The sequence below is a fragment of the Onychomys torridus genome, chromosome 11 (assembly GCF_903995425.1).
Source record: "Onychomys torridus chromosome 11, mOncTor1.1, whole genome shotgun sequence".
NCBI lineage: Eukaryota > Metazoa > Chordata > Mammalia > Rodentia > Cricetidae > Onychomys > Onychomys torridus.
In genome coordinates, this window is record NC_050453.1 from 60,133,535 (window position 1) to 60,149,459 (window position 15,925).

The 15,925-nt window shown below is 50.0% G+C and overlaps 1 protein-coding gene and 1 long non-coding RNA gene across 15 annotated transcripts in view; one reads left to right on the forward strand and one right to left on the reverse strand.

Annotated features, from left to right (window-relative positions):
• Plekha6 (pleckstrin homology domain containing A6) overlaps positions 1–15,925 on the reverse strand; it is a 141,843-nt gene that overhangs the window by 43,645 nt on the left and 82,273 nt on the right. For 11 of the 13 annotated variants that reach the window (XM_036202352.1, XM_036202353.1, XM_036202349.1 and 8 more), the window contains one exon: positions 915–995. In XM_036202352.1, the coding sequence (XP_036058245.1) occupies positions 915–995 (81 nt within the window). Of the gene's footprint in view, positions 1–914; positions 996–2,862; positions 4,211–13,388; positions 13,481–15,925 lie in introns of those variants that run through there. The other 2 variants (XM_036202360.1, XM_036202356.1) reach the window with 2 other exon arrangements.
• Positions 2,161–8,212, forward strand: LOC118593096. 2 transcript variants are annotated; one of them, XR_004946196.1, is made up of 3 exons: positions 2,161–2,290; positions 2,371–3,680; positions 8,097–8,212. It is a non-coding gene; the product is annotated as an uncharacterized LOC118593096 (long non-coding RNA). The 2 variants fall into 2 exon arrangements; XR_004946195.1 differs by lacking the exon at positions 8,097–8,212 and adding an exon at positions 4,003–4,827.

Genomic DNA, 15,925 nt, shown 5'->3' on the forward strand with positions numbered 1-15,925 from the left:
CTTTCTCCTGTTTGTGTATAAGAATCTGGGTTGGGGATTTAGCTCAGTGGTAGAGTGCTTGTCTAGCAGTCACAAGGCTCTGGGTTCGAACCTCAACTAAAAAACCAAAACCAAAACCAAAAACAGTGCCTATGACATTTTAACCGGGTGATGGTGGCACACGCCTTTAATCCCAGCACTTGGGAGGTAGAGACAGGCGGATCTCTGTGAGTTCAAGGCCAGCCTGGTCTCCAAAGCGAGTTCCAGGAAAGGCGCAAAGCTACACAGAGACACCCTGTCTCAAAAAACCAAAAAAAAAAAAAAAAAAAAAAAAAAAGAATCTGGACTCTGAGATAATAGACTATGGTTACTCTTATTTTGAGACAGGCCCAGGTTGGCCTTGAAATCAAGATCTCAGGCTCCTAAGAAACTATGATTACAGGTATGTACTACCAGGCCTGCAGCCTTCTATTTTAAAGGTTCAATATCATACATAAAACTATGTACTTGATCCCAGAAGGGTAGGATTGGGGGGGGTTAGGGGGGTGGAGTTCATTGCTCAAAGGCACAATAGCTCAGTGGACTATGAATTATCCTCCCCCCATCCCTTCAGTGAGGCAGGTATCGAATGGAATATGAGCATTTAGACCTCTGGATTACATCTGATTCCCCTGCGCTACCTTCAGGGGCTCCTAGGGGCTATCCCAAACTGAGAGCAAGCTTTCATTCCTTCAGCTCCGCCTATAGGAAACACCGCCATGCTCTCTGACGGAACTTGGGAACAGTGTATGAGGGAGGGGTCAAGAGATATAGCCCAGAGGTTAAAGCTGAGGTAAGGGCCCCAAATACCTCCTGCTTCCTTCCCTGCCCAACCTACACACGGCAGCAGCAGGTCAGTAGTGGCAGAGGTCAGAGAGCAAGCCCAGGGAACTTACGTTTTCAAGTCAAACTTTTTGTTCTCCTCTGGGACCTGGCCAGTCACTGGGTGTCGAAATGTGTTGCGTCTTTCATTGTGGCTGCAGAGGAAAACGAGAGGAGAGAGGTGCCATCAGCTGGGGAGGGCGGAGTCACAACCCAAAGGGGTGGCAGATGTGGAAGGAGCTGTGGCTCTGTTCCCCCAGGGGCGTAAGGAAGGTGCAGGTGGGTGGGGTCAGGGTCACCTCTGGCTGGTTCAGTGTTAGTCACCTGCCGGAGATCTCAGGCTCTCAGCAAGCTATGCTCAGTGCCTTGGGGACGGGAGGATGGGGGCAAGACGGGGTTTTCCAAGCCTGAGTTTGACACAGTCAAGATTTCATGCAGCAGCTTCTCCTCAGGGACAGCGCCTGCCAGTGCTCTGCACAGAAAATGCTTGCTCATAATTTGCTGAAGGAACTCTCTTGTGACCTTGGACTCCTCTCCTGCTCTCAGCTCCATCTCTTTCTTTAAATGTATCCAGAAACTCAGAAACTCCAGAATTGAGCTTTGGGCTGGGACTCAGGCACACTCTGAGACCATGGTCTCCTGTTGAGAGGCTGCTAGGCATTGCAGAAGCCCCAGGCTCCATCACGCAGCAAGGTCAGTGCTGGCCTAACAGTTGTGCCTAACTGACTGTGCCTAGCCAAGAGTAGGATTGGGTGTTGTGCAGAGAGCCTGCCAGGAAGCTGGGGGAACAGGTCCCAGGGGCTGGGAATGAGGCAGATGGGAGTATCCGGAGAAGGTGCCTCTGGCTGACAGGATGTCAAGCCAGCTCCTGCGTGAGCTCTCAGGGGACATGCAGAAGGAAAGCAGCAGAGAGGTCTTCCAGAGGAGCAATGGCTTTGGTAAGTGGGGACCACTTGGCAAGAATGTGGTAGTGTCTAGCCCACAGGGGCAGATGAGTTTAAAGGCCCTCCTCCACACCTCTTCAGAAACACCAAGCGCCCAGCATAGACTCCAGTTAACCATAGGAACAGGCGTGGGGACCGAGGCTGCTAAAGACAGCATGCCCACAGCAAAGAGTTGGCACTCCGCTCAACCAGCCTCAGGCCAGCCTGTGCCTGAGCAAAGTGTGCTTAACTTGGTACCTTCCACCATCTCCCACTAGTCCAGGATACGTCCCAACCCCCGGGATGCCAGGCGGAGCTAAAGATAATATCAAAGGGTGTTTTTCTTTCTTTCTTTCTTTCTTTTTTTTATGCCCAACTGGTGCTGTTCAGATGAAAGCCAGGAATTCAGGAGAAAGAGGTACAGCAGGCATGCCTTCAGCCTCTTTGGATACCCGGAGTTTGTAGCTTGAGTTGGACCTAAAACCTGACCAGCATCCACCAGACCTGAGTTTGAACTGAGCACATTGGTAACTACCCTCTAGTTCCTAAACTATAGTCCCTCCTCCTTCCTGAATCTTCTAAGGATGCTCCCTCAATTGGATCACAGGGAAATCTTTGCAAGGAAGAGGACCTGCCTGTCACCCAATGAAGCTGAGGGCAGCAATCTGGGTCAAGAAAGGTCCTTAAAATGCCAAATTCTCTGTTTTGCCCTATGCATGGAATGCCTACCTGCTTCCCACCCGCCCCACCCCTCCAGGCCCCTTCTGTTCTGTGTTCCTGGGAGCACTCTGCAGTTGTTCAGATAGTCACACACAGAAGCAGTCCACTGTTTGCCCGGCTCAGTTTTCCAGGGCATGGCACACCTCTCCCTGGCCTGAGCCTCCTACCCAGCAACCCTACAAACAATGCCCTCTTTCCACCCGCTGTTAACAATTTCAAAATAGCTTTCCCTCCACAGGCACTGCATTGCAGTAGCCACTGACCTAACTACTATCCAGCAGACCCCCTCACTGCCGAGCCCTAAATTCAAACACGATGAGCAACCAACTCAGACTGCTCAGATTTCACTAGGCCCATGGTTCACAGAGGAAATCCCTACCTGACCCGTCGATCAGCCCGAAACTTCAACATCTTTTTGGAAGCTCAGTCCCCAGTTCGGCAGCCTCAGAGGAGCCACCAGCCACCCTCCTGCTACCATCCCTCCGAGAAGTAAGTCCTTGGCTCCAACTCTTAATGCTGTGGCAGAGACGTGGGGCGAGCTGGGGCAGGCTTCATGGGTTGCCCTTTCTCCTGGCTCTAGCACTGGAGAACAGGGACAGGGCTCCCCCTGGGCAATGGGAGGGGTAGCCCAGGTGCCCTAGGGGGCCTATGGCTTCCTAGCATTCGCCTGTGATGCTACAGTTAGAAGGCCGGAGACAGAATAAATGAAGAAGAGAACCTCCCAGTGCAGGTTCCCAAGAAGGAAATGCAGAAATGGAGAGAGGCATGCACGGAGCAGGTGTACAGCTTCCAGGTAGTCCGACCTCACTGGGCTAAGGACACTGAGCAGCTGGGCGGGCGGAGGAGCATGGGCTGCATTCCCATCTGCACGGAAACTCATGCCAGCCCGACCTGCAGGGAGACGGTGTTCCAGCCTCTCCAGCTCCGAGCCCAGACATGGGCTCTGGGGCAGCAAACCAACTTGCTTCTCCGAGACCTTCCAAGCCCTTCTGAGGGTTAAAGGAAGCTTCAGGTTCATTGGCTGTTACTGTTGCTGTTGCTGAGAAGCTGAAGAGAATTGAAGTCTCCGTTCCTTTCTCTCAGCCTGCCCAGCTTTCATCTGTACAGACAGGAGCATGATACGTGAAGCGGCTCTGCAGCCGCCCTGACACATTCCCCTCTCCAGTGGCTTGCCCTCCGAGTGCGCTGGCCCAGCTGGTAAGAAGCTGGATATATGCAGCCCGAGTGGGATGGGCGGGATGTTTGTGGAGCCCCAGCTGCTAGCAAGGATCAGCTTCCTTACTCAAAAGTGGAAGGAAGCCTTCCTCCCAAGGCTGGTGAGGAAGAGGGCAGGGAACGGGGCTCGAGGGAGGGTCATTGTATATCTATTGCTGCATATCTTCCCAGATGCAAGATGATAAATTCCAGCTGGTAACTGTCAAATCTGCTCGGCTGCTAGGAGGTTTGCATGGATGGTAATTCCCCCGAATAGGTCAAGGCTAGTCAAATCTCCTCTTCCTCACTGTCCTCTGTGCTTTAGGATTCTTGGGCTGCAAGGCCTTCTGAAGGTCACCTCCTCATCCCCCTGCCTCCAGACAAGCTTATTCTCTTATCAGTCCTTGTAAGTGCCTTGGAGGTTTGCAGAGGATTCCAGCAAAGGAGGACCCAGGCTCGATGTCATCTTAAACAGCCAAGATGCTCTTTCTGACGCTGTTTAGCTCCTCTGCCTTCTATTGCTTCTACTTCACATGGCAGATTCCTTTCTGACCAAGGTGCTTCTTTTTGCAGCACCGGGCATTCTGTTGACATCATAGTCTGTTGTTATGGCAACTCTGTGATATCACAGTAGACACTCAAAGGGCAGGGCTGATCTAATTGTTTGGACTGAGGTCAGAGGAACAATGGGATCAGTAAACAGAAAAATAAATGGACAATATTATTATTTTTAACCCATGAAGAGACAAGTTGGCCAGGTGTAAGCAGGGTCACAGCTGTTGATATTTAAACGACTAATCCTAAATCCAAAAGGTCAATATATTCAGCCATTTAGTGAGGCTTTGGTCAATGATTTATCTTGGTGACAGGAGGCCTTAGATCTGGGCTTGAACCTATCTCTAGTTAATTGAGCCAGAACCTTCTCCAGACGCCTTCTTGAGTTCCCTGTCTGCCTAACACAGGTACTCAATAAAGTTTTGTTGAATGTACAAATGAACAGATGAAAAAAAAACACTCCCATGCTCCGGTGTCATTTTTAGCTGCCTGCATTTGAAGGTTGATATTCTATTACCAAAGGCTCCCCTATCTTAGCTCTCTCTTACAATTAATTACTTCCTCTCCGGGAGGGAAGCTCTGTTTCTGTCCCTTCACCCCCTCACTCGGCTTCCCTGACTGGCTCCCCCTGAATATATAGCTTGGCTTTCATCCATCTTCATTAAGAGGAGAAGAAAATTAAACTCATCTGAACAGGAGGAAGGGGGGTGCATTGGGAAAATGAGTCTTCTTCCTCTAGGAGGCAAAAATATCCCCCTTCTCTTCAAACTGAGCTCAAGGGCCTCCCTCCCACAGCTTTGCTCAAGTTAAATTACTTCTCTGACACTGTGTGAAGCCATCACGAGGGAGTGGAGATGGAGAGCACAGGCTCCTGGGCACCGAGAGCCCCCAAATCCTCGGGGTTAAGTCAGAACACAGAAAACCTGGCTGGTGTTCCTCACCATCACCCTGCACAGAATGACAGGTTTTCATTTTAAGTAAGACAGCAGGAAAATTTTACCAGGTATAGAATGTTTTTAAAAAAGGAAGCCATTTTCTTTCCTCTTTACTTCCTCTGGGGATGTCAGAAAGCTTCCCCTTCTCAAGGGCAGATGGCTAAGACCAGACCCAAGGTGACCTTTCAAATTCTACTCCCTCAAAAGTGAGAAACTCAGGAAGAAAAGACTTTAATGGCAGAAGAAAGAGCATCTTTGATTTCCGGAGTTGCCCAGGAGGTGGTCACTTCTCTACTGGACCTACAGCTCACTTGGGCATGCCCATGAGCGGAAAGGGAACTGGGCAAGTCAGTCTTCACTGCGACACATCGAGTCTGCAGTATGGCCTCACCTGTTTAGCCCTTAGTTTGCTCGTGTGCAAACTAATTCTATGAATTAATCCCTGCAAACTTTCAATGTGAAATATTTCATGTACGACAGAGGATGCCTGTAAACATTCTGCTTGAAAACAACCAAGAAATATGCTGGGTGCCAGCGTGAGAGTGGGGAACCCAAAGACAGATGAGAGAATAGCATCAAGATTCAGGGGGCGGGTCCACGAAGACCAAGACACATTCCCTTCACCTCATCAGGGCACTTGTGTGGTCCAAGACATCCTCAGCTTCTATGTGGTGTGCCCCTGGCACCATAAAGTTAAAACCAGAATCTTCATCACACTGGGCAAGCATGCATGCACACAAGCATGTACACACACACACACACACACACACACACACACACACACACACACTCCCAGGGTAGCTGTCCAAGACTCCCACTGTGATAAATACTGAAAACCTAAGGAATACACTCCATTGCTTCTACCCCACTGTACCAATCAGCTTCATTTCCGCAGACCCTGAGAATCTGCTGACGGAATCAGCTTTGGCCATTTCCCCCAGGCTCAGAATGCCCATCACCAGCACTGAAGTTCATAGGTGGTGAGGAGAGCTGGGGAGGGAAGGGGACTAGCCCTCCCAATTCCTGCTGTCTCCCAGCCAGCAAATTCCAGTGGGGCCTGATGGTGGGGGGGGGGGGGGGGGGGAGGGTTGGGATCTGCAGCTCACAAAGGGAAGCTTGGCTCTTGCCATTTCCCTGTCTGGGTCTCATCATTGCTGTCAAAGAGCCTTATCTGCCCCAGCATTCTGTCCCAATTAAAAACTAGCTCAGTTTCCAACTCTCTAGACTGCTGGATTCCTGACACTCCCTGGCTGTCCTGGAGGAAACACTTTCCTAGTCAACCACGCCACCCCGCAGCCCCTGTTCTACCTACAGCTGCTGTATCAAGAAGAAAGGGGGGGGGTCAGAGCCCAGGCAGCACCTCTGGGGGTTTTTAGGTGGAAAGAGCCTCCTTTCCATAATACCATCTCTCCCCTCTCCACCTCAGAGCAAAACTGGTTCCAAGGTGCCAGGACCAGCTTCCAGCTGTCTCCTCTCACTGGCTTGCCCTTGTTTCCCCTTTTCTGCCCTTGCTCCAACCCTGCTTTTGATGCTACTGTTATTTCCAACATGCTATGAATAGTGTGCCCTCCCCAATCAAGTTTGGAACACCCTAACATTCTAGGACCCTGAATTGAGCGTCCAGAGGACAGGACCCAGTACCTGCTCCTGCCCAGCTCTCTCTAGTCTTAGGGAGGGGATGCCAGAGAAATTCGCTGAGCTCGGTCCCTACCTTAGGAAAGGGTGTGGGCTCAGTTACGAGCGGTACACATTGGGGAACACAAGTCAGGGCCCTGGGTGTGCTTCCTTCCAGCTGCCCTCCTGTCTTGTGGCACGGTCAGCTCATTCCTACCACAGGAGAGGGGCCATTCCAGGACACAAAACAGAACATACTCTTCAATTAGGGCAGGAAGAAATTATACAGACGAACTCATGCAACTCTCCTACCCTATATACTTCAAATTACCTTGTCTTTAAATCAGTTCTTTTACTTTGTGGATTCTAGCTGTCTTTTGAAAGATGGCAATAACCTGGGCAAGTGATCAATGTCACTCCTCAGGTCAACCTAGCCTCTCTGGCCAGTGCCTGGGACCTGGCTACTTCTCCATAACATAGAGCCCAGGAGGTTAAACCTAGCCACAGGTCCTGCCACAGCACCAGGCCAGCATCCTCTCCGGCCAGTGATGATTGTGCACAATTCCAGGGGCAGAGGCACCTGACTGTAAGTGTTCAAATGCTGATGACCTGTCAAGTTGCTGAGAACTGCAGTCAGTTCTGGAACCCAGGAGCCACTAGTCATAGAGTAGGGCATGTCCCCCTAACTCAGCCCAGGCTAGAGAACTGAAGTGAGCCTGCTTTCATGGTCCCCACACTACGTCATGGTTCCTGTTGAGACAAGGAGAAAAATGGAGAGGAAAGAAAGCTACCTGCAACCCGGACAGTGTAATGGCAGAGGGAGGCAGGTTCGGTCCCCACCCACCCTCACCCCAGCCTCCTCCTTTCTCTTCCCCTGTCTTCTCTTGGCCTCCAGGGTGCCTTTTCCCAACAGTCAGCAGGATTCGCAAGGGTGACAGGGCAGAGCAGTAATTAATTAGGCTTCTTCCCTTCCCTCTGGGTTGAATCTCAAACTCTTGCCCTTCAGAGACTGAGGGCAGTATGCTTCTGCTTCCGGGTCTACTGAAGGTCACTCAAACCAGATCTCTCCATTCCTCACGCAGCCAATCTGGTTCTAATGTCCCACAGGGATTGGCATCCCCACCCAGCCTGCCTCATGGGAAGGAATTTCACAATGAGTGTTTGGACAGTAACCAGCCAGACTGACAGTCTTGCTTCCACATCCTCAGAAGCATCCAGTGCCTTCTTGTTTCCCATTCAGCAATGCGAGGCTGTCAAGCTGTTCGACACCTCATTTTTACAATAAAACACTAGTGAGTGATGCCTTGTTCCACAGGCAGCTCAAACTTCCCACCAGACCAGACAGCAGAGGAAATAGAGGCTGTACCACTATGAATGGGAGACAGAACAAAGAAAATGAAACTCCTGCTATGTGGTTGGTACCCTGGACCGAGGCAGGTAAGGCCTAGGGCAGAGTCAGGAGGTTTATTATCCCCTGGCCACAGTGACCGGCAAAGCGGCAGTCTCCGTGGGCCCTACTGTCAACCTCTCGGCATACCTCATCCCCAGGCAAGGAGTTGCACATTTTGGTGGTAGACTGTTTCACAGGGCTCTGAGAACACTCAGCCGGTCACAAACCCTTCACTGCTAGCACCTATCAGCTACAGGTCTGGAGACAACACATGATGTGGGACGGGGTGATGATGCCTGGGTGCAGGGGTAAGTTAGAGCAGCCACCTATTAACTGCCCACGGCCGAAGTCTTTAGGACTGTGCCCCAAATCCTCACCTCCTGCACAAAGCTGAACACATGTTTGGTGGGGTAGTGGGACAGGGACCCTTGTTGCTCTGCTGGATTGCTAAAGGGGGGCAGGATGCCCAGCATCCCACCTGTTTCTTGCTCCTTCCTCTGGCCAGCAGGCTCTGACTGGTCACAAAGCTGAGATGAGTACACAGTCATAAGTCTTCTAGAACTAGCAGGCAGGAGCCTAGACAGCTGTGCCTAGAGGGAGGAGCCTCCTGCATGATGGTACATGAGGACCAGATACCAAGGCAGGGGATGAAGGTGAGGTTGTAGCTGTCATTGTCCCCCACAGCCAGTCTGTGAGACTTCACTGAGGAGCTTCAGTCTGAGGCTGGGAGTGACAGGGCAAGGGAGCATGCAGATGGGTGGTGGAAAGTTCTGACTACCTCCTTCTGCAAGGAGAGAGGGGTTTGGAACTGTTTATGTCCCTTGGCAACTTGCCAAGGGCAGAAGTCGCTCTCTGTCTCACTGATTTAAGGGAGCTACTGTAAGAGCTGGAACAAGAGTCTCTCCTGGAACCAGCCAGAATGTCTATATCCAGGATGGCCCCTGTGGGCCGAACAACACTCATGTGACTTCAAAGTGACTTACCCACTCTGCAGCTCTAGGATTCAGCTTTTCATTCTGTAATACAGAGCAATACCAGGGATGCTGGGAGGATTAAATAAGATCATATAGTTAAAGCACTTTGGAGAGAGCTCGCGCAGAACAGCTGCTCAGTTAGTGGCTGGTGTGTCCGTCATGAATAAAGGGAACAGCACCCCACATCTGTACCATCTGGTCTGATGGTCAGTCACTACAGCATCCTGTTCTGGGATATTTGTACGCTGTGTGAAGGTGTATTGCTGTGACTGGTGTAATAAAAACCTAAACATCCAACAGCTAGGCAGGAGGCCTAGGGGAGACTTCCAGGCAGAGAAGAATGCTGGGAGAAAGAAGGCGGGGTCCCCAGCCAGACACGGAGGAGGCAGGACATGCAGGAGGAGAGGTAATGGCCACAAGCCACATGGCAGGATGTAGATGAACAGAAATGGGTTAATTTAAGTTATAAGAATTAGTTAGGAACAAGCCTAAGCTATAGGATGAACTTTCATAATTAATAAGAAGTCACAGAGGGTGCACAGCTTTAATCCTAGCACTTGAGAGGCAGAGCCAGGTGGATCTCTGTGAGTTCGAGGCCAGCCTGGTCTACAGAGTGAGATCTAGGACAGGCACCAAAACTATACAGAGAAACTCTGCCTAAAAAAAAAAAAAAAGTATGTCAATATTTGGGACTTGGTAATCCAACGATAGTTCAACAAGAAAGCTTGCTACAGCACCCCACATCTGTACCATCAGACAAGATAGTTACTCCAGCACCCCACATCTGTACCATCAGGCAAGATAGTTACTCCAGCACCCCACATCTGTACCATCAGGCAAGATAGTTACTCCAGCACCCCACATCTGTACCATCAGGCAAGATAGTTACTCCAGCACCCCACATCTGTACCATCAGGCAAGATAGTTACTCCAGCACCCCACATCTGTACCATCAGGCAAGACAGTTACTCCAGCACCCCACATCTGTACCATCAGGCAAGATAGTTACTCTAGCACCCCACATCTGTACCATCAGGCAAGATAGTTACTATAGCACCCCACATCTGTACCATCAGGCAAGATAGTTACTCCAGCACCCCACATCTGTACCATCAGACAAGATAGTTACTCCAGCACCCCACATCTGTACCATCAGGCAAGATAGTTACTATAGCACCCCACCCACATCTGTACCATCAGGCAAGATAGTTACTCCAGCACTCCACATCTGTACCATCAGGCAAGATAGTTACTATAGCACCCCACCCACATCTGTACCATCAGGCAAGATAGTTACTCCAGCACCCCACATCTGTACCATCAGGCAAGATAGTTACTATAGCACCCCACCCACATCTGTACCATCAGACAAGATAGTTACTCCAGCACCCCACATCTGTACCATCAGGCAAGATAGTTACTCCAGCACCCTACATCTATATCATCAGGCAAGATAGTTACTCCAGCACCCCACATCTGTACCATCAGGCAAGATAGTTACTATAGCACCCCACATCTGTACCATCAGACAAGATAGTTACTCCAGCATCCCACATCTGTACCATCAGGCAAGATAGTTACTCCAGCACCCCACATCTGAACCATCAGGCAAGATAGTTACTATAGCACCCCACATCTGTGTCATCCTGTCTGATGGTCACTAGTCATACTTAGATTTTTGTTAACTTTTAAAAATATTAAAATTTCAGTGCCTCAGGCTAGCCACATTTCACTGAGACTTAGTATCCATGGAGGCTGAATACTAGACAGAACAGTCATGGGCCATTTCATCACAGAACTTTCTGTTAGCACTGACCTATCCTCTAAGCCACTAACATTTTTGGATTATATGAGACAACTCCAAACCACTTTATCCTTCTGGCAATGAATATGTGTTCAGAACCCTCAGAAATACAAGGCCTGTGACAATCATGAACTACACCAACAAGAATGGGAAATTTGCCCCCAATTACAACAGAAAGTTAAAAATTAAAACTCAAGGCTGGGCATAAGGCATATCCACACATTACAGGCATACACACCTGTAATCCCAGTACTTGGAGATGGAGGCAGAAGGATCAGGATCAAGAGTTCATAGTCAGCCTGGAATATAAATCCCATAAAAAAAAAAAAAATCAAATGACACATTCTAAAATCCAGTCAAAGCTGACATAGCTGTAATCTCAGCAGAGGCGGGGCAGGAGGTTCTTTGTGAGTTCAAGGCCAACCTGGTCTGCATAGTGAGTCCCTGCCTTGAAAAAAAAATCCAATTACAATGTATTTTAATGATCCATTGGCTTTTAAATCAATGCATTAAGACTCCCCAGTCTGAAATTATCGTCACCAAGAGCCCTTTTGGCATAGGGCCAGAGGGACATACTTGGAAAAGAGTCTAATAATGGAAGGAGATGGGGAGATGAAGACAGCAAGAAAGAGAGGAGTTACCTAGACAGAGGAGGCTGACTGGTCCTCCTCCAGACTCCCCTTTCCTGCTGGGAGCAGCCAGCCTCCAGCTCCTGTTGGTGGGGAAAGAGAAAGGAAAGGGCCCCCTGCGGGCCTTTGGTCCAAAGAGAAAGGACCTGGAGGGAGTCAGAGAGAGGAGCCCCACCAGATAGGCAGTCTGGGGATTCTCCCTTGCACCTCCCGCCCGACCCCTGCTCCCATCCAGACCTGGAACCCTCCAGAGTCACCAGTGATGCAACCTGCAATCGATTCAAAAACAAAAAGTCTAGGAAGCAGGTGCCGGGGATAAACACAAGAGGGTAGGGAAATGGTCTCAGAGGAGAAAACGGTCTCCTAGAAATAGTGCCCAGGCCACTTCCCAGTGCTTCCCAGCCAAGATGACACTTGGTCAGGTGAGTCTACCCACCCCTACCTGTTGGAGCAATTCTGCAGCTGCTGACAGACCCAGTAGAAACACAGAGCTCTGGGTCACAGCTCAAGCACAGAAACCAAGCAAGGTCTTCTGAGCATTTGCGGTGAGCCCACAGGTGACATCCATCCCACTGGGTACAGCGGTTCTTCTGAAATCCCCCTGAGAGTGTTAGATAGAGGTTATCTGGATGCATTTGTGGCTGGCAATCTGCATACAAGGCACACAGGGCCATTCCTTCCCTAAATTCTACTTCCTCCTCTTTCTTGGCCTCAACTGCCCAGAAACTTGGCTCCTTGTGCTCTTGGCCTCCTGGGTCTAGTGGCCAGCACCTCCCTCCTATTGTCCTGGTTTATGTTTGCCTCCTGGAAACCCCACCAGAAGGAAGCTGACTTTGCCCTGTCTCTCAAATCTGCATTCAAAACCAGCATGGCAAGTGCCCTGTTCCGACGGTCCCTGTGCAGGTGGAACCAGCATAACCATTATGTCATCTAATCATTTTCCTCCCTAGAGAGACAAGGGAAACAAAAGAGCTCTTAGCAAAGAGGGGGGGGATGTCAACATTTCTTCTTTGGTGACAATTCCTTTTAAAGTCATATGACCATGTAAAACACACACACACACACACACACACACACACACACACACACACACACACACAATTTGCTGATCAGGCAGCGCACCCATTGCCTCCCACAAAGCCAAGAACTTTTGTCCATACTCCTGGTCACGTTACCAGAAGGTGTCAAAGAACACAATGACAATGGAGGGTGAGGGGACCCCCCTCCAAAAGGAAGTGGAAGGGTGAGAAGAACAAACCCCAAAGCAAAAGATTTGTTCGCTTAGACTTCAGTTTTGCTGCCAAATGACAACTTTGTCTTTTTCCTGAGTGACCAGTTCATCCCCAATCCTGCCTCCAGTCTGTCCCACCTGCTCTCTTCCAGGGCTTACTCACTGTAATCTTTGCAAGAATACTATCCCCATCTGCCACGGCTGTGTCCCCGGGAGCCTGCTCTGCTCTGCTCGGAGCCCCTAGACCCCTCTGGAGACAATGGCTCAGAGAGGGACACCACAAGGGAGAGCAGCCGGGCTTTGTGTACAGGGTGGCTCCATGAAACCATTGTTTCCTCCACAGGTCAGGCAAAGCAGCTGCACTCCACTGTAGGGCTAAGGCTCCCAGCTTAGCTGACAACGCTTCTGAAGACTTCCTTCTCATAAAAGGGGGTGAGCCTCCAGTCCGGCCCAGCTGAAAATGTGTTTCTGGCGTGACAAAAGCCCCCTCTGGCTGAGGAACAGAAGCGGCCAGAGCTTCCTCATCTGCTCCAGAACCACACAGACAAACATGCACCAAACCCATAGCCACTTACTCACCAGCTCGGCTCTGTTGCCTCTATCTCAGCCTCCTTTCACACTCAGGAATAGGGAAAGGTCTCCCGTTAATACCCAGCAGGTCCCTCTGGAAAGCAATCATTAACAGCCACACATGCTGATGGACCTTAACCCCTTCCGTGCTGGGCTGCCAAAAACCAGCTGGCGGACTGTCCTGTGCCTAGCAACCGGCAACTCTTAAGCTTGCTACCATCTACCTTCACAATGCTGCTGCCTCCCATGTGGAGAGCGAGCCTATAGTCCCACCCAGGCCTCCTCACCTAACTGGAGCCCGCCTACAACCTGAGGCGCTTAACCCTGGCATGATGCCCAATTGGATGAGCCCACATTATGAAATATTTGCCAGGCAGGCCAATAGAGGAGCCAGGATCCGGGGGAGGGATGATATTTTTATTTATTCCTGGAGGAGGGTGTGCAGATGAAAGCAGTCATAGTGTCCGTCGCCCTGGGACAGAGGCAGAGAGAAGGCCACCTCAGACCCCAGGATGTCTCTAGCTGCTCTAAGACCAGAACCCTGGGGGACTCCTAAGATTGAGCACTTGCTGCTGAGCTAAAGTGTTCTTCTTCCTCTCCTCATTTCTCTGCCCTGCTCAGGAGTTTGGAGAGGAGAATTAGCACACACTAACAATATGAAACACCAACAGGCAAAGAACTCTGTGAGCACAGATATTCTCTACATCCTAAGGTTGCAGAATTCATTTGTGCAACTTTGGAACATACAGGTGAGAGGTGGGCAGGTTTGGGTAGAGACAAAAACCCTGCTTTTTCTCTTTAGAAATAGGTAACTGATTTAAGGAACTCTGAAGCATAAACGTGTCTACAGGTAGGACACATGCAAATCGATGCAGATAGGTGCAAATGAGCAGCAGCTCCATGCTTGCCGCTTGTCAGCATGTCGGGGCGAGTCCTTGCCAGGGTTTTCCTAGTTTAAGGGAAAAAATCAGTCTCGAGCTCAGCCTTGAAGCTGAGGCAGGAGTCAGAGCATCTCACGAGAGAACACTTACTGAACCTTTACGGGAGAGTGCCTCTATGTAAAGGCTACTTGAGGTTTTTGCCATGAGCATAAATAAATACTGTAGGATGGTAGAATACAAGTGCCCTCTGCCACACACACACACAGCTGGCACCTCTCCTCCTTACAGTGTCAGACGCATGACCAGCTTTAGCAACTGGCACTTTTCTTATCACCTCGGTTCCTGTTTGCCTATCAGTAGGCCAGCCCCAGTGGCTCGGGACCCTCATTCAAAACCGCCAGGGCGCCTTATCTTATCTTTGGCAATGCCTTCCCAGTCGCCCGGAGGCTGGCTCACCCTGGCTTCTTAAAGGGGCTACACCACATTCACATCTGCTCCATTTGCCCTCAAGACCATGCCCAAGATCTGAGTGTTCTGTGCAGGGTTAGAACTTTCTAGAACACCATTCCTCCTCAACCTTTACCTTCACGGCTGCCTCAGGGCCGCTCCTGAAGAGATTTAGAACACGGAAAGATGCCAGTGTTTTTTATGTTTATGGTATCCCCGAGGGGGAACTGAGGTTGAAGCAGGGGAGGGAGAGGCTCTGGATATAATATTAGTTCTATTTCCATACGCTAGCAACAAGCAGGGCAAACACTTATAATAGCAGGGAAGAATATTAAATGCTTAAGGCTAAGCTTGACAAGAGATGCAAAGCCGATGTGCCCAAGAGCAGGAAACACTATTGAGAGGGATTAATAAGATCTAAAGAAGGAGAGATTCTGCGCAGTGGTGGTGCACGCCTTTAATCCCAGCACTTTAATCCCAGGAGAGGCAGAGGCAGAGGCAGGTGGATCTCTGAGTTCGAGGCCAGCCTGGGCTACAGAGTTAGTTCCGGGACAGCCAGGACTGTTATGCAGAGAAACTCTGTCTAAAAGAGAGAGAGAGAGAGAGAGAGAGAGAAAGAGAGAGAGAGAGAGAGATTGTTGTCTTCTTGGGTCAGAGGACAATGTTATTAAGACGTCTATTCTCCTGATTCAACATAATCTCAATCAAAATCTCTGCAAGTTCTTTATAAAAACCAAGACAAAATCTAAAACTCACATAGAAAAAGACTTAGAATGTTCTAACCAAAAGAATGTTCTTATACAAGAAGAATGGATCCTAACACTCAGGAGGCAACGGCAGGAAGATCGCAAGTTTTGGGCCAGCCTGAACCAAATGAGACCTTGTCTCGGAAAAACTGAGGCTTCAAGTGTAGCTCGGATGGCAGAACACTTGTCTACCATACCTCAGGCCCTGGGTTTGATCCCCAGCACCAGGTGGTGCAAGCCTATAATACCAGCACTGGGGGAGGAAAGGAGGCGGGAAGATGCAAAGTTGAAGGTCCTCTTCGGCTACATAACAGGTTGGTAACAGGTCGGAGGAGCGAAAGTAGATGGGAAATAGATGGCAGGGCTGAGGATGTAGCTCCATGGTAGAGCACCAGTCTACCATGAGAAAGGCCCTGGGTTCAAGTCCTGTCATGGAAGAGGAGGAGGAAGTTATTAACAGGGTCACTTAGGC